The following is an 18,495-nucleotide window of genomic DNA, read 5'->3' as shown; positions in this document are numbered from 1 at the left end:
TACCAATTAGTTTAGTTTCTGTAGACTCAATCTATATATATAATAATGAATCCCTACATCCCTTGGTCTCGCCATCACGCGTGAACAGCTGGACCAATTTCACTTTTTTTTGTGTTTGTTATTGTCAAAAGGTTCTTATGACAGAAAAAAATTAAAAAATTTAGATCCATCCAGATGGATAAATGGATGGATGATGTATGTTTGAAGGTATCTCCAGAAAGGCTTATTGGATCTTAATGAAATTTGCTATAGATATAAAACATACTCTGGAAGATCACATAGGCTACATATTAAGTTTTTTTTAATTCCGCACAGACGAAGTCGCAGGCGAAAGCTAGTTTAATATGTATTAGACATTATCTAGATATGGAGTGTTTAATGATACTGATATCGTACTAACTACAATTTTTTCTGTTACGTTTATAATGCTTTTGTATTATTTTATGACACTATTGGTTTCTGACACCAAAATCTCTGTATAAACAAGGATGACGGTATGTTTTATACAGAGATTTTGGTCTCAAAACCCACGGTTAGAGATTGTATTAAATTAATTAAAATATCAAATTACTATAAAAATATTACATTTAATAATTCTCACTTCGTTTCAAATTTTTATAAGATTTTTTGAACTTAATACTTCAGTTAGGATAATTAAAAAAACAAAGCAACAGAACAAATAATGTATAAAATTGTGGAGCCAGCAACGATATCTGTACCACGAATGGGCAGGCTCGACCGGTGAAATACCGCGACCATACAGAAGACAGACGTCAAGTGAAAGTCATTCCGTGTTCTGATGATGAGTGGATTACCGGAGGCCTTATTTTAGTCCTCTTTCCCTTCTACCTTTTTCTTATATGGAAGGTATGGACCGGGAAGGTGGATTTCTCGGGGAAGGGGGAATATCCTCTTTCAGTGCGTTCTCTTCCCCTTTTGCCACTGTATCTTATTTAAAAAAAATCTCTTTCAGATTACGAAATCCACTGCCTTTGGTAAGAGATTTTTACTCGAGTATGCTTGATGCGAAAATGAGAAAAACACATGGTAAAGAAAACGATGGTAAATATAACTAGATATATAACAATTGATGGATTTTAGGATTTATTTGTCTTAAGTAGGGTTGCCAGGTCGCCAAACCTACTAGCCGGACAGACCAGCCAGTTTGGCCGGACATTTGGGTAGAAAGGTCGGACACCCTATGTTATTTAGGATTTTGTCTCAGTATTAATAGGTACACTCTTGTTTAGGATATGTAAAAAGCCGAACAAAAGCCGGAAAACCGTTTATTTTGGCCGGACACGCAATCAAAAAGATTACCTACGTCCGGCTTTATCCGGACGCCTGTCAACGCTAGTCTTAAGCATATTTTTTTATCAATTGGAAATAATTAAACCTCAAACTGAAGAACTCAAACGAATCTGTCAATAACAAAACATTTAATACATTATTTTTATAATATTTTTATATAATACAATACAATATTCACTCTAAATACAAAATGAAATATTGCATTCTTTATAAAACGTGATTATTTAGTTTAAAGATCTTCACAAAAATATGTTTTATTTTAGGTAAATGTAAAGCTGTAACGGTGCATCCGAAACGTAAATCGGCGTAAGTTCTATTATTATTTTTTAATTAATTGTAATTTGGAGTAAGAATAATGCTGATCAAGTTTTGTTCTAGAACGCACGATATTCTGCATTTATCAGTATATGTTTTACTTTGATAGGACTTGCCAGTGTAACAGTGTCTGCGACCAAGAAGTAGGCGACTGCCCAAATTATGAATTTAAGAAAGAAAATGTTGGTAAGTTGTACCTTTTTAAAAGTACCATGTTATTAAGGTTTTCATTTTTTAATTTAATTACTTACACAATCTTGGATATAAACGATGAACGTTTACAGGATAGACTACAAGGAGACTAAATTACAAAATCAGTTAAAATCAGCAAGTTTTTAAAACTAATACTCACTCTACTCACATTCATAGTTAAGAATTTAATCTTACTCGTATCAAAAATAAGTAGTTACTTAAATTTGTTCTGTGTCAAAATTCAACTTTTCAACTTTATTTCATAACTTTTTTGGTATTACAGAATCGACCAATCGACGCCCTATGCTGTGAGTATTATACCATCATTCTTCGTCTTCATTGGTTTAGATCACATTGGTGATAGCAGCGCCCCCTGAAAATTATTGTCTAAATTAATTGGAAAATATTGCAATTTGTTTCAAATTTGTCTCAAGTACTACTTAATTGATTTCTTCTTACATTTTTACCTTATTAGTGTAGAGTTTGCAAAAATGAACTTTGTAAATCTACCTTGGCAGTTAACTTGTAATCTTTTTGGACAATTCCTAGGGATAACTCCTGTGAGACGCGAGAATTGCTGGTACAGAAGCCAGAGTTGTCGAAGACGTCGGCAGGGAATCAGGCCGCTTTGGAAATCAATCGGAGAGAATATCCAATATCAACATGTAAGTATAAACACAAATGTTCAATTTTAAGTTCCAAAGTTTACAATTTATTTAAAATTATTAAAACTATCGTAAGACATTTTTATAATTCAACTAGCTGTCGCCCGCGACTCCGTCCGCGCGCAGTTCTAAATTTGAGATTTAAACTATCCTATCTCTCAAGTTGGATCGAACTGCACATGGTGTGCGAATTTTATTAAAATCGGTTTAGTGGTTTAGGAGTCCATTGAGGACAAACATTGTAACACGAGATTTATATATATTAAGATAAAGCAACGGATAAAATCACATTTTGTAGTCCGGTATAGGTACTTGGATACAGAGTTTTCACATTATACATACAATTTAATTGTTATTTTTTTATTTTAGCTAACAACAGTCTCTCTACAGTTAACATCAGAAGTATGTCTTTGTAAGTACAACTATAAATTATTAATTTACATATCCATTATAAACAGGAACATAATTATCTGTCTGTACATACCTATCTCTATGCTGATTTTCTCATTTCATAGCCTCATCGTACAAAAATCCAGAGAACAGCCCAGCAACACAGATCCACTGCAAAGGGTGGAAACAGTTAATAAAAGCGTTGACACTTCACATACAGTATTACATCAGAAAAGAAATGAAATAAGTGAGTAAATTAATTTTTAATAAGTCGTTCATTTATTTTGGTGACATTTAGAACCCAAAGAGACGTACATTATTTCAATAATTTTCACCGATTTGTTTTCAGCAAACACAACACCATTGCACAACAAGACAAATACAGCGTGAGTAATAATTTTTATATTAGTAGAACGTGTAAAAAATTAATCCAGACTATGCACCAATTAAAAAGAGAAGTGGTAAAAGAACAGCTTGTGTTCCTACCTAACCTAAATATGAATGTTTTCAGATATCTTGGCGGCTCTTAGCTTCACGCGAGTCGCTGCGCAGAACACATTGTAAAGTGTAGCGGGGTGTACAATGATGCGCAAGAGAGGGCAATGCGCAGCGCGCTGATGACTGGGCCGCCATGATATTTGAAAAGAATTATACTTGAGTGCCTATTTAAAAGTCTGATTATACAATTGCCCACAAAATTCTTATGATATTGCACCACGGTATTATGTCGTACACACTAATGTTTTAGCAGTAACATATAATATTTTATATCACAGGGTCGGCTCCAGTCATTTTGTAGAGACGGTATATCGACCTGTAGAACAAGGCAGCCAACCTACAGAATATTTACAAGGAAGAAATGTGTCGTCAACATGTCATAAGCTAATGGACCTAAGTACGTTGTCATATTTTTTATTTTTATTATTCTAAGTTTTGGTACCGATTTTAGCGCTACTAGCACCCTGGCTGAGATTTCTACGCCCCCTATTTTAACCATGACTGGTGCCGCATTATCCTAACGTCGGTAGGTACTGCTTAGTGTTAATGATTCGACAATTTGAACTAATTCATAAATAGTCCTTTTTTCTATCATTTATAAAATAAATTGAATGCTTATTATTCTTCCGTTAAAATTTTTAAAATCTTCCACAGAAAAAACTGTTTCCACATATACACCGAGAAAAGTTCAAACGTAAGTTAATTTAATATTACCTTTGCAATTACTTAGGTTATAACATTGCACTGATTCGACTTAATTTTCAGGACCAACCACCAAAAACCGTATATCTTCCGACCTACGCACAATGAAACCAATTGCCCAGAGGATCCAACATTGACGACCCATCTAGAACCCTTAGGCCTTGGATCACCAAAAAATAAAGGTTTTTATCTATCTTAATGTACACAACTGCCTGGTTGATTTTTTTTATAGTGCTTTTTGTGTTTTAGGTGACGATCATAATTCTTCATTCCAAAAGAGGCAACGAACAGTAGCTACTAGGTAAGTGTAAAGATTTAGTTTGTCTAACTTTCAAGCACGTTAGGAAAACTACATTGCTCTATACATGTAATCCTGTTTTAGTGGAACAAACAATTACGAAGACGCGGTAAGTGAGTGGGAGAGGCAGTACCAAAAGCATCGTCGAGGTAAGATTCTAAGCTAAATTGTTTGTTTTCAAAACACATTGTGTAATCAAAATAACTCAGTAATTTGTCGTTTCTTTAATGGTAACTTTATCATTTCTATTTTATGTTTTGTTTTCAGAAAATGAAGCACTAGAACAAGAAAGAAAACGTAGATTGCAACGAGAAGACAACAGGAACAGACTGGATAATCGTAAAACGCAATGTGTACCGAAACGAGATAGCTTATCGAAGATTAAAAAGCGATCAGAGAAAAATTCTAGCACCAATAAAAGTGACAACTATGATTCTTCTTTTCAAACTGAACGCCATTGTCCCGGTAATGATATTCCAGTTAACAAGAAGAGTCGTGACGTATACACCAGTCCTCAAAGAATTGCAAGCCGGATAACAAATCGCGAGAGATATCCAAGCAACGATAGACAGTTGAACAATGATAGACTCGGTAATTCCAATATTGAAAAAATCCTCAGTCGAAATTCAGTATACGATAGAAACCGTGACCACGAAAGACATCCTTCATCTTACGACAGATACTCTCCGGTCTACGATAGACTTCTTGACCACGATCGATATGCTGACTTCGAGAGACGTAACTCCCGAACCATACCTCATGAAATCCAAGAAAGCTATCTACGTCACGATAGACTATTGGGTCCAGAAAGACGAGATTTTCAGAATGCACCGGTTAATGTACCTGAAAGATTAGAACGAAAAGAATTAAGTAAACGGGAACGTAATAAAATGCGGGAAGAACCTCGAAAATCGTCGTAAGTAAGCTGCTATTCTATTAATCTATGGTTCATCATTGGCATTAACTAAAGTTAATCTTGAAAAGATTTTTTATTTTTTTTACCATAAGGTGTTAGTAAAATTATTGATTGATAGTTCTTGTTTTGACAGTAAGCGTGGCTTAGATGTTGCGGAACAAGTTGACTGCGAATGTGGTAAGTTTTTAATATATCAACTACTATTTTGCTATATCTTACTAATATTATAAATGCGAATGTTTGGATGTATGGATATATGAATGGATGGATGGATAATTGTTAGATATCTTCAGAACGGCTGGCATGGATCTCGCTGAAATTTGGCATACATATATGTAGAACATAGCCCTAGGACACATAATTAAGTTTATTTTTAATTCCGCCGCCGAGTCACGAGCGACAGCTAGGTTTCTATAATTTTCATAGCAGTTGGTTTGATATAACAATCGTTTACTTTCACAGCGGAGGTTACAAAGAAGGTTTCAAAGAGGACTGGAAAGTAAGTTTTGAATATTGATCAACTTTTTCTTTATTTTGGTTTTTATTATTATCTTCAAAATGTATGTTTTTTTATTCTACAGGAGTGATGCCAAAAAGTGTAGAAATTCAAAACCAAAAACAAAAACAGCGTAAGTTTTAATATAATTGTTTAGTAACTATATTCTACTTAATCTTGGCAGTGCAATAACGACTGAAGAAAACAAAAAAGGGCTTAAAGCGGTTCATTATTTTTTTTTTCTAATTATTCAAATTTTCGTGAGACATTATCATTAACTTATATAGGAACGGCTAAAACACTCACGTATATATATCCATATATCTGGTGTCGGCACCAACTAGTTTCGAGCCCTTCGGGGGTCCTTCATCAGGGTGAGTGGGACTGGTATTATTTCGCGGACGCGGCTCGTCGCTCACATGGAAAGGGTCCCCGATGGGCTCGAAACTAGTCGGTGCCGACACCGCATATATATACGTGAGTGTTTTAGCCGTTCCTATATAAGTTATTTTTCTTTCATTTTCTCAGAACATGTCAATGTCCGCCATCACCAATGTTGAAAACACCAAAGTTATCAAAAATAAAATCTGACACGCGAATGTCTACGGACGAGGACGTGGGTAAGGAAATTTAGGACTTGAGCCCGAGAAAAAATATTTTTAACACATATTAGACAAGGATCAAAAGTAGGCAATGTATCTGCAATTGCGGAAGTCTATGGGCAGCGGCCGCTTGCTCATTTGTCACCTAATAGTATAAAAAAGGAATTAAAGCTTGCCATTTACAATTTTAATTATGAATTTTGATTATGTTCTGCGTCACTGTGCACTATCAATTCAAATAATTCACATGAATCGGTGGTCCTTCGAGTCAGATGTGACCCAGCAACGTAAGAAGCAGCTATCTAAACAATCGAAGCTTTAACAATGCATTCTTACCCATAGTAGGCACTCGGAGACGAAATTCAGTCTGGCACCTTTACAAGTCGTACATTTACGGCCTGACAGCCTAGGACTTAGCACCCTACGCCCCTTGCAGTGGCACTGCTAGTTGAATTTTATTATTGTAGATTTCATTGTGGATGAAGTGAGAACGGCGTCCCGGTGCAGTCTAAGGGGAGGCAGGACGTATACAAAAATGGTTCCAGCACCACTGAACAATACCTACCCAAGAACGAATAGAGCCAGATCGGCGTGAGTATTTCTAGTAAATATTTTTTTTTATCTTTTACCACAGTTAAAAAAAATTAGCTCTGTATCCGCACACTGTGATACATTTTTGTCACTATTGTTAAATGTATTGTAATGTTCGATTTATAATGTCACTAGTCATATTATAAAGTGACAGATTAATGTGTACCCAAAGAATTATGTAAGTGTTATCGATGTTGTTAAATTTGGATATTTTGTTTCCACAAAAATGTAAGAATTTATAGCTAGTTGATGACTTTTCTTTGATTATTGATGTAATTTTTATTTAGGTCTTGCTCGTGGAATGCGCAAAGTGAAAGTGAGATTGGAGACTCGTGGAGCCGTGAGATGCCTCGCAGCGTTTACACCACTACATCAAAGTAATCTATATATATCTATATATATAAAAGAAAGTTGTGTTAGTTACACCATTTGTAACTCAAGAACGGCTGAATCGATTTGACTGAAACTTGGTGGGCAGGTAGCTTAGAACCAGGAAACGGACATAGGATAACTTTTACCCCGTTTTCTATTTTTTATTCCACGCGGACGGAGTCGCGGGTAAAAGCTAGTGTATTATAAAACTTCAATATATTCTAAAAACAAACTATCATTTTTCAAAACAATACTCAAAAAAATAATACGAGTTTAAGCTATAAATATTTGTCTATGGTGAACATTGATCGAATTCAAATTTAACAAATTTATTTAGTCAAATTTTTAATATGCACTAAAAAAAAATGTTTCTTCATATATATATAGGTTATTCGAGCGTGAACAATCTCGAAAGTACGGTGTCCCGACATCGATGGATTGTAACGGATGTTGTAAGTTTATTGCAATTATAATTCCCTTAGGATTATTAAATAACTATGAATGCGGCAGTCAATTATATTTTTCATACAGTATATTAATTAATATTAATATTCCAGCCGACAACAAATCGCTGTCATCTCAATCATCTCGTGTCTCGTGTAGTAAATCCTCGTAAGTGTATACAAATTCCTACTCTTTATTCTAAAGATAACAATAGTTTGATTTTAGAAAGAAGGTATTACTATTTTCAAATATCTTGACAGCTTTTAACAGCATGCGAGTCGCACGAACACAATTTTAGGCGTGTTAGGGTAACGCAGGGGGAGTGCACAACGCAACGCGCACATGTCCTAGAGCCGCCAAGATATTTGAAATAAACTATATATGTCTATTTAATTCAAATTATTTTATACTTGGAACTTGAATTTATAATATTTTTATTTGTATTTGTTTCCTTTAAAAATATTTTTGTAACGATTTACAAACTCGTTTAATACAGTTGCTGTTCATGTCCTTCCAACAAGAGTAAATGCCACAATAGCAAACATAACCGTGAGTATAGAAACATTCTTACACAAAAAAAAAAGAAAAACAGTGGTGTGAAAGATGTTAACATAAAAAAAATTCCAACTTCCCTTATTGTGGTTCTGTGCCCTGTCTCTTTCTATTTTGGTTTCCATTTTCATTTCACTAAAATTAAAACTCATATGCATTAAAAATGATTTGAAATTTCAGGTAAGAAGTCACAGAAGGATAAGTGAGTATTTAAAATTATATATTTCTAATCCCAACTGTCACGAAAGAACTCCCTCGAATCATCTACTGAAGAAGTAGGTTTAAAAATGTATAGAGACATGATTTTAGTACTTTTTTTGAACTTGAAAAATAGGGAAATAAAATATATTTTTAATACAGCTCTTCTGTGAGTTTAAATGAAATGTAATACTCAAAAAGAATACAGAAACTATTTAATAGTATTTACTATATTTCTAACCTTATACGCAAGCGGTGGAAAGGCAAAGAGGACTTATACTAGGCCTAATTCTAACGTATGTACCTTGCGGGGGAACGTGTGTCTATTCAAATGAGAAGATAATCATGATTTTGATCTTTTGTTTGGAAATTGAGTGATTTTTTTAATTTATTCCATATTATAGAATATAAATAAGATTTTTGAACAAATGTATTTTCTCTCACTAGAGTTCTCACTAAAGTTATTTCGGACATAATAGAATCGTCAGCGTTTCAATCTACGCAATGGGCTGCGGATGAAGATATGTAAGTATATACCATTTTATATAAGGCAATTCTTTTTTTAATATAAAAAACTAGCTGTCGCCTGCGACTACGTCCGCGCGGAATTAAAAAAAACAATAATTAGACTATGTGTTCTTCCAGTCTATGATCTACATATATGCCGAATTTCATCGAAATCCGTTAAGCCTTTCTGGAGATACCTTCAAACAAACAAACATCCATCTAAACATTCGTACTTATAATATTAGTAAGATTAATTTATTCATTTTTATTTTGTAACAAGACTACTTTTTTGTAGCTTTATTCTAAAATACTTTTTAAGGTTTAATACTCTATAAAGCTTTCTAAACTTTAGCAGTTAAAAGACATTTTTTTTGTAGACCCCCGCAAGGTACTATAAGTAGAATATAAAATTATCAGATGTTTTAGTCCGATAAAGTTATCTGACCTAGAAAATAAAATCTATTTAGCTAACATACTGCGGATTTATTTGTTCTAGGATTTTAATATTTAAATGTACAAACTCCAAATTACTAAAACTTTAAAAATAAACTCAAAAACTACTCTTATTGTTGTAGTGGCTACGAGGATCGAAACGTATTGATCTCGAAAGACAACGAATGTTCAGATTCCGATGAATCAGACGAGTAAGTAAATTGAGTTATTAAATATATACTTAGACTAACTTGCCCTCCACTTCGTCTACGCAGAATTTAAAAAAAAAAACTTCATTAGTAGCCCATGTGTTCTTCCAGGCAATGTCCTACATCATATGCCAAATTTCAATGCGATCCATGAAGCCACTCTGGAGATACCATCTAACATCCATCCATACATCAGTTTACATTCGCATTTACAATATTAGTAAGATTGGTTAAGAAGACGAAGGTTTACTTGTTACCCTGGTTAATACGATCGGTTTTTTTGTTATTTCTATATAACTTTATTTTACTTATGCCTCCGAAATCTGTTAAACTTGTGTCCGCGAATTTTTCTCGTACACGACAATTTGACTGAACCTATCTTTCTTAATTTTCAGTCATGATGAAGTTAGAATTATCCCCCCAAGAAATCGAAATATATGTGAAACACCATTAAAAGTTGAATGTTATCCAAAACCTCAATGCCACAAAACTAAACAAAGTGATATGCGCAGGTGAGTTAAATACATTACTTTTTTTTTAATTATATGTTATTAACAGCTATGGAAAAAATGCCTAATGATATCTATGGTAATTGTATTTTTTGAAGACTCTTGCTTTGTCAGTAAAATTACTTAAGTTTTAAGCGTATAGCTTGTACTGTACTTATAAAATCCTCGTCCACCTGGCACCGCCCCGCCTCGCGGTATACAGTTACCGTCGCCTCGATGTAACCAAGATATTTGCTAACAAAACGATAGCTCGCTCTCGATTGTACTAGTTGAATGTCACATTTGACAATCTAGGAGACGTCTTAGATTATCAAATGTTTGCCATAGCTGAATATTTTTGCAGACCGAGGAAGACAACAATTTATCAACCAGCGCAAGCACCAACCACGCCATCAACGTATGTACCAACACAAAACCGTTGTTCTAGGTGAGGGACGGAATGCGACGCAACTCAATACTATGTGACCAATACTAAATACGACCAATACTAAATGCGACCAATATTATGCGACAAATACTAAATACGAGTATAGAGGCAATACAGTCCACAAAACATATCACCTTGATATGGTGTCGCGACATTTTTAATAACTACCATACCATATTTTCAGGAATCGTCTGATAGCACGCAGACAACGAAATCACTGTTCTCCGTGAGTAATAAATAAAACCTCTAGACCTGACATATACTCAATACTCCAAAAATACAATTAGACACTGTTTAGTTAAACCGCATTTGACCCTTTGACTGCCAGTGATTGATATAATGAACGTCAACGTGGTTAGAACAGATTACGTTAGACGAAGATCGTTTTCCGAAAGCCTACGCATTTTCATATTTCATATGAAACACTGTCATAAGTTTTTTTATGGTCCTAAACATTATGTTAAATGAAAAAAAATAATTAAAAAGCAATCGTTAAACTATTTTAAGGAATTATAATTCATAGCTTTTAAAATCTATATTTTGTGGATTACAGAAAGTTGATCATTTATTGAGTGTATCGATATTATTGTTTTATAGGTGTGATTTAGACCAGCGAAGATCTTGTTTGTCTCGGCTGACTGAATATCCATCATCGGCTGACATTATGGACCCTATGTAAGTGTACTTAAGCTTTCAATTTCCTTGATACTAAGATAACAAAATGATGTTTCTGCAGTGGAAACTTACAATTAGATTTTTGTAATTGTATTCAAAAAATTACCGCACACTTAGATCGTTGAAACGTCCATGCAGACAGTCTAGAAGGTGCCCAAGTGATATTCAATGTTCTAAGAAATCACCTATGGAGTAAGTACATCAACAACCAAAACAGCAAAAAGATGACGTTATTGAATACTTAGTTTTTTTTTTAGTAATAACTATAATTTACAACCATTGTCTAGTCATTGTGCAGTCATCAAGAAGCGACAATCTGAGACATCTCCTTGCAATAATGAGACGTCAGATTGTACAATGTGTATGAAGAAAGCGTCACAAGGTACCCGCGAGACGGCATCGGGGGAAACGACCATTAAGCCTCGATGTATATTGTACCAGAAAGATCCGAGCAAATCAAAGCACAGCCCTTGTAGCGACTGTCAATGCTGTAAGTGTCGGTTATTTTTCTAGGTTATGACGTAATAAATATCTGAAAATAGTAGAAAAAGAACATATGAAACAACAAGCTAATAAATTCGCTAACATAGTGAAATGGCCGCTGTCTAGAAATCCGCATTTGCAAAAGCGTTACCTACCATGATCAACAAAGTAAGGGACGCACTAAAAGTGGATATTCCTTCCTCCTCTGTCAAATCCACCTTTGACATTAACCTGTAATAATTTTCATATCTATTTTACAGACAAGAAGAAAAATAGCTACAATATATGGTGAGTTAAAATTAAATTGAGTAAATACTTAATATGATAACGTTTAAATATAAATAGTTCTTTAACTAAAAAAAAAAACATACCCTGTTACGTAAAAAGCTGAAAAGAAAAGCCTATTGCCAAGAAATGGTAATCAGTGCATTGTTTTAAGTCAGTGCTGGTTTCAGCTACTAGTCCTGGGCGACAATTTTGCGGCGCCCTAAATTTTTACCATTCCTTGGGGGGGATGGGGGCAAAGTATAAATTGGATTGCATACGAGTGTGTATTTCGCTGATCTGTGGCGCCCCTTTCTATCCAGCACCCTGGGCTGTCGCCGTGGGCGGATGCTCTACCGCGAACTTCCTTAACGTTGGTACTGTACAGACTATAAAAAACTGAATGAATAGAAATAACGTGTTTTATTTCTAGTCAAGTTCCCACCCAAACGCTGCAACAGTGGCCCACACATAGTATTGAAACTGAAGAAATCAAAGGCTATCTCAGATCGTTGTGTCGCAATTGCCAATGTGGTAAGTATGTTTTATACAGAGATGTTGGTCTCAGAAACCTACGGTAAATGATTTAAGAAGTCGTATCCACAGATGGAATAAAGTTTCCCCAGTGATAGTATCAGCCATGCAACCCAACAATTCAACAGTCTATGTTGTGGGAGGCTATATCTCAAATATATATATATTTTTTAATATTTTCCAGTTTTGGCATAAAATGAATGGATACATTGTTATTGCATAGATATGCAATAGTTTTTCAATAGAAAAACTTATACTGTTGAGACTGGATAAGCGAGAGTCGCAAGGGCCCGCGATATTTTTCTCGCTTTTAGAGGATTCTAACCCGAGTTCTCGCTCATGGAGGTCATCTGTCGGGACGGCATTATGAATTTCGCATATAGAGGTTTTTCTCTTATCAATTTTTCACTTATCCAGAATCAACTGTAAATAATTTTTAACTATGCCTAGATATTTTGTAAAGTACTTAATAAAGAAATTGTTTTTTTTCACAGAAAAATCCTATATAGAATCGCAATCGCAGTAAGTTAGATTTTACTTTTTTTTATTCTTTTCTAGGTTTTAGTCAGTTTTGAGATTAGGTTAGATTAGTTTTTATAAGATTTGTATTCATTCTGAAATTCTTATCTTTTGAAGAAATATCTAGTAGGTACCGAAAGAATGATAAAGTAAAAAAGCCTTTTTAAAGTATTAAACTTACTGAGGTTTTTGTAACATGTTAGGAAGAATACGATTTGTTTTACTATTTTCTTGGCATTAGCAAACCGCAGGCGCAGTCGAAGGTGTGGGTAAACCCTAACAAGAGCAGTGACCTACGCGGCTACTTGCAGACGACGTGGCGTAATTGCCAATGCGGTGAGTAAAGTGTTAACACTTTCAATGACGAAACACATGTAACAAACAAGAGTTCTCTTAATGGATGGTTTTTAATGTAAATATGTTTATTTCAGGTAAAATTAAAACGGTCGTGGAAACAATAAACAAAAAGTAAGTTGAATATTAAAATAATACCAGACTTCATCATCATCAGCTCACTATACGTCCCCACTGAGGGGCTCAGAGCCTACCCCAAGTTAAGGGTGACTAGGCCATAGTCAACCACGCTGGCCAAGTGCGGGTTGAGTTGACTTCACACATATCATTGAAGTTTTTTTCAGATTTGTGCAGGTTGCATAACGATGTTTTCCTTTACCGCAAGAAAGTCGGATAAATGTACATATGAAAATCGAAATCACATTGGTATATGGCGGGATTCGAACCCAAGACCTGCAGATTACAAGCCAAGTGCTTAACCCCTGAGCCAGCGACGTTCTTCACAATTCAGTCTTGAATATCAGACTTACTAAATTAAAAAATACTATAATAATTCCAAGAGTCTTAAAAATAAGTCATAAAATTTCCACAGAAATATGAAATAATTTACAATATCTTATAAATATAACATTGGTTATGATTCTTTTTTAGTTTAATTACTACGTCGAAGTATTTGTTAGTCTTTAAACTTCGAAAGCTTTATATTACGTGGCCTTTTCTTTAACTATTATGATACTTTTTCAGTGCTACCAAAGTGAATAGCAACTGCATCACTACTGCGCCAGTCATCCAGACATTGTCGACAACAAAGGTCGGCATAGCCGGTGTCGACAACAGCGCCCTCTCCATTTGCAGGAACTGCCAGTGCAGTATGTGTTTATAACCTTTTTCCATCAAACGAATTAAATTTACTTTAATTTTAAACTTTTGTGGATAATATGAGCTCAGTTTTCTACTGGTTTGATTGCTGTCGAAGTTGCCGTTATGCGTGGTTTATCACGTAGTTGAAAAGTGCTGTTTTAAACTGTAAATATGCAAGCATCTCTTTTCCTGCGTCTGGTTAAGCAATTTAGTAATGTTTTATTAGCCTTAGAAGCCATTTACTTTGTGCAACTACAATTTTGTATCATTTTTTGTAACAACACTTAAGTCAATACAAAATTTTAATTTTCAGTAAAGAAAAAACTTGGTCAGAAAAGTAACAATACACCGTAAGTATAAATTTATGTTTATATATAACTATTTTATACATGTATTTTTTAACAAATTATATTACTTTATTATTTATAACCCTAATATATAGATGCCAAATTAACACAGGTAACAAATGAAGTTCTTTGATTAATATTGATCTTTCGAAGTGCAAATTCACAGAATACAAAGGTTTAGGGCGCAGTTTCATTTAGTCCTTAGGGCCCGCATGGGTTAGTGATAGTTCATACTATTCATTACACTCGTCAACTGAGTCTCTCGCTTTCTTTACATTGGTTTAATTTTTATTGGTCTTTAGCCCGTTGTTATTTGCGCAATTAGAATACGAAACGTTATAATTTTCCTTCTTACAGACTGCGTATGAAGAAATCTTATGATCAAACCGAAGCACAACGTCGTGCGATCAATTTAAGCTCAATGGATCTACGTCGGTATGAAGATTGTGGTAAGAAAAAAATACACGTTTTAATGAGCCAATAGCTAAAGATAACTAGTTCAGATCCCACTATTTATTTGTTACAGTCGTGAACTGTATTCTAGCTCAAGCTATAAGTTTACTATTTCTCTCTTTTAGTCTCTTCTTCTTCACTCTGTCATCCTAAAATCATTTCCTAAAATTCTCTTAGATAAGGAATTTATTTTTCCTTTTTACAGTTCGAAGTACATCCAGCTACGTAGCACCGACTTTGTAAGTTGCTTTGGTATTTATGATGTTTCTAAATAAAACTAATATGTTGATTGATTTTTTTTTTTATTTACAGTAAACACCAGATTGTTCCTGAATCATCTTATGACGACTTGAATGCAGAATATGATACAAGTTAGTAGATGCGACTACTACGATAGGTCTATCAGTAGTCGCATTCTGAATTCACTTGCTTCCTACTAAGTGCTTCTTCATATTGAGTCGCGAGCGTTGTTGAGGGAAATTCTTAACTTATAATGTTGTATGAGAGTGTTCATTGAACGCGTTCGCAGGCGCGGATGTAGGCGAGCTTATGACAGTCGCATGCGCCGCACCAGCGACAATTTCAAACATATAACGATATTTGGGACATGGAACAAGCGGCGGAGTTAGCAATTTAAATGCGATGTCAAGGAAATTTAACTGACTTATGCCCGAATACTGAAACGTTACTTAAATATCTCCTTTCGTAAGCATTGCTTACAATTTAACAGACGTCAAAATTTAAGTGGTATACACAAACGCAAATCAAGACATGTAAGCGCGTGATTCCGTAAGTAGACGTATTATTTTTACGTCATGGCAACATCCTTTGTTTTCGGTCAAAGAGTGTATAAAAAATACTTGTTCTCGATTACGTTTTCTTAAAATTCACTTTACGTATCCGTTTCACGCAGCATGGCTTGGACAACCTATAGTTGTAAGACGTGTTCATTCCCAAATAGTAAAGAAATTTAAAATAAAAATACTAAATAATCAAAAATCAAAGAAGGTTGTTAAAAAATATCCTTTCTGTTTAAAGTATTTTTAAATAAAAAAATTTAAAAAATTTGACCATACTTTTGTAGAATGGAAAGCATCTGGCGTTATGTTTTGACAAGTTTAAATTAATAAAATTTTAATAAATCATAATATCATCAAGACTCTTTTTAAGCAGTTTAAGCGGGCGCAGACAGATGTCGCTACAAATCTATTTGCGATTTCGATATATTCTCGTTCAGTCGGCATTTTTATATAAATACTAGCTGTTGCCCGCGACTCCGTTCGCGCGCAGTTAAAAAAAACTTTATAGGGGTATGAATAATAGATTTTAGCGGATTCTCAGACCTACTGAATATGCTCACAAAATTTCATGAGAATCGGTCAAGCCATTTCGGAGGAGTACGGGAACGAACATTGTGACATGAGAATTTTATTTGTCCGAATGCGATGATTATGATGAAGCAGACATGTTAACACCTTAGATTTTCACTTTTAAGATAGCCCGCGACCACTCTTAAATTGTTGGCGTACTTAAGTCGACATGACAGTTCTTTTGACAGCAAAATGTCGTTGAGTGACGATCCAGTATAAGAAATGTGATATTGAGTGGCCTTTAAGCATGGTACGACTTGAGTGGCATCAAAGTTGAGATGCGTCTTTAACTGACTTACGAAAATTCCATATTGGAGTTTAAGCGTGGTCTTATAATTTAAGACGCTCTTACATATTTAAGTGACGTTTCAGTATTCGGGCATAATGCCCGAAAAAGTGTCTTGATGATATTATGATTTATTAATTTAAACTTGTCAAAACATAACGCCAGATGCTTTCCATTCTACAAAAGTATGGTCAAATTTTTTAATTTTTTTTTATTTAAAAATACTTTAAACAGAAAGGATATTTTTAACAACCTTCTTTGATTTTTGATTATTTAGTATTTTTATTTTAATTTTCTTTACTATTTGGGAATGAACACGTCTTACAACTATAGGTTGTCCAAGCCATGCTGCGTGAAACGGATACGTAAAGTGAATTTTAAGAAAACGTAATCGAGAACAAGTATTTTTTATACACTCTTTGACCGAAAACAAAGGATGTTGCCATGACGTAAAAATAATACGTCTACTTACGGAATCACGCGCTTACATGTCTTGATTTGCGTTTGTGTATTCCACTTAAGTTTTGACGTCTGTTAAATTGTAAGCAATGCTTACGAAAGGAGATATTTAAGTAACGTTTCAGTATTCGGGTATTAAACTGGTCGCGCTAACGCCTGCCCAATGTACAACGAGAAAATATAACGAGAACCCTCAGTATAGATTTCTTATACTAAATAAACACTTAATGACTCTGTGCAGTAGTTATTGATAAAATTTATCGTAATTTCTTTTCACAGAACCAGTTAAAAATAAAACCAGCATAGAAGCATCTACGTTGTAAGTATACATTTTTTAAGATCAACTGACATTCTATTTAAATTTTTGATAATTAATAATGTATAAAAAATATGTTGTAATAATGTTATTTAATTTTTTAATTCATAATTTAAAACATTGTATTTTTTACAGAGTCGAACAGATCGAGAAACCTGATATACCTGAAATACCTTCAGGTAATTACTTGACTAATTCACTTACCGATGGTTTCTGAGATCTCTGTATAAAACATATTGTCATCCCTGTCATTATCTTTGACAAAACAGACATAAAAATATGTTTTAAACTGATATTTTGAGACCCACGGTAAATTACTTTTTTTTCTAATGTTTTAATTATATAAACATACCGATGAGATTAACGTAGTTATTGAATCTACCAAAATGTTTCTACAATCTTACTCCTTACTAATATTATAAATGCGAAAGTTTAGATGGATAAATGGAATTATAGATATTGTTTGAAGATATCTCCGGAACGGCTCAACGGATTTTGATGAAATTTGGCACAAATGTACAACATAATCTGTAGAACACAACATAGGCTACTTTATTTACTATTTTCTGTTTTTTTTTTTTTTTTTTTAATTCTGTGCGACCAGAGTAGCGGTCTACAGTTAAGTAATTATTGTTTGCAAACGTGTATAAATTTGATAATGTTATGTTTTCAGTAAATTCTCTTCCTTCACTAGATGAACCGATACCGTAAGTAAATCATGTTTATTTCGTATTAAAACAGAGTTTTTATTCATAAGCTCAAAACTTTACAATTAATAACTTTAATCCATACTTATTTGTATAGAAGGTAAAAACCAAAAACGTATATGAAAGTAAAATATCATTAAAATTAATCCATTTAATGAAATATACAGGAATCACCTTATCGCTGAATTGCAAGAAACAAAGAAAGAACGAAATGTAAAAACCACCGGATGTACAACTGGAATGGAGTTTCAAAGTAAGAACAATCTTACTAACTGCAGATTTTCACATAACTCCAATACTT

At 34.0% G+C, this 18,495-nt stretch overlaps 1 protein-coding gene across 1 annotated transcript in view; it reads left to right on the top strand.

The window, feature by feature from the left end:
• Nucleotides 1–17,704, top strand: part of LOC106719048 — a 32,327-nt gene extending 14,623 nt beyond the window's left edge. Inside the window, exons 23-66 of the mRNA XM_045683903.1 lie at nt 974–1,062; nt 1,575–1,617; nt 1,736–1,812; nt 2,102–2,126; nt 2,368–2,483; nt 2,853–2,895; nt 2,999–3,120; nt 3,223–3,259; nt 3,650–3,768; nt 4,026–4,065; nt 4,137–4,255; nt 4,323–4,374; nt 4,456–4,520; nt 4,639–5,287; nt 5,421–5,464; nt 5,750–5,786; nt 5,869–5,916; nt 6,312–6,403; nt 6,853–6,976; nt 7,264–7,353; nt 7,736–7,800; nt 7,906–7,960; nt 8,289–8,341; nt 8,525–8,546; nt 8,990–9,067; nt 9,625–9,693; nt 10,086–10,202; nt 10,543–10,626; nt 10,811–10,852; nt 11,224–11,301; nt 11,419–11,493; nt 11,589–11,791; nt 12,045–12,072; nt 12,482–12,582; nt 13,077–13,104; nt 13,343–13,437; nt 13,533–13,569; nt 14,140–14,264; nt 14,570–14,606; nt 14,961–15,052; nt 15,262–15,295; nt 15,369–15,427; nt 17,451–17,490; nt 17,623–17,704. Of these exons, the coding sequence (XP_045539859.1) occupies nt 974–1,062; nt 1,575–1,617; nt 1,736–1,812; nt 2,102–2,126; nt 2,368–2,483; nt 2,853–2,895; nt 2,999–3,120; nt 3,223–3,259; nt 3,650–3,768; nt 4,026–4,065; nt 4,137–4,255; nt 4,323–4,374; nt 4,456–4,520; nt 4,639–5,287; nt 5,421–5,464; nt 5,750–5,786; nt 5,869–5,916; nt 6,312–6,403; nt 6,853–6,976; nt 7,264–7,353; nt 7,736–7,800; nt 7,906–7,960; nt 8,289–8,341; nt 8,525–8,546; nt 8,990–9,067; nt 9,625–9,693; nt 10,086–10,202; nt 10,543–10,626; nt 10,811–10,852; nt 11,224–11,301; nt 11,419–11,493; nt 11,589–11,791; nt 12,045–12,072; nt 12,482–12,582; nt 13,077–13,104; nt 13,343–13,437; nt 13,533–13,569; nt 14,140–14,264; nt 14,570–14,606; nt 14,961–15,052; nt 15,262–15,295; nt 15,369–15,427; nt 17,451–17,490; nt 17,623–17,704 (3,730 nt within the window). The remainder of the gene's footprint in view (nt 1–973; nt 1,063–1,574; nt 1,618–1,735; nt 1,813–2,101; nt 2,127–2,367; nt 2,484–2,852; nt 2,896–2,998; nt 3,121–3,222; nt 3,260–3,649; nt 3,769–4,025; nt 4,066–4,136; nt 4,256–4,322; nt 4,375–4,455; nt 4,521–4,638; nt 5,288–5,420; nt 5,465–5,749; nt 5,787–5,868; nt 5,917–6,311; nt 6,404–6,852; nt 6,977–7,263; nt 7,354–7,735; nt 7,801–7,905; nt 7,961–8,288; nt 8,342–8,524; nt 8,547–8,989; nt 9,068–9,624; nt 9,694–10,085; nt 10,203–10,542; nt 10,627–10,810; nt 10,853–11,223; nt 11,302–11,418; nt 11,494–11,588; nt 11,792–12,044; nt 12,073–12,481; nt 12,583–13,076; nt 13,105–13,342; nt 13,438–13,532; nt 13,570–14,139; nt 14,265–14,569; nt 14,607–14,960; nt 15,053–15,261; nt 15,296–15,368; nt 15,428–17,450; nt 17,491–17,622) is intronic.
• The last annotated feature ends 791 nt before the right edge of the window (nt 17,705–18,495 follow it).

The sequence above is a fragment of the Papilio machaon genome, chromosome 24, assembly GCF_912999745.1.
Source record: "Papilio machaon chromosome 24, ilPapMach1.1, whole genome shotgun sequence".
NCBI lineage: Eukaryota > Metazoa > Arthropoda > Insecta > Lepidoptera > Papilionidae > Papilio > Papilio machaon.
This window is presented reverse-complemented; position numbering and strand designations above follow the sequence as displayed.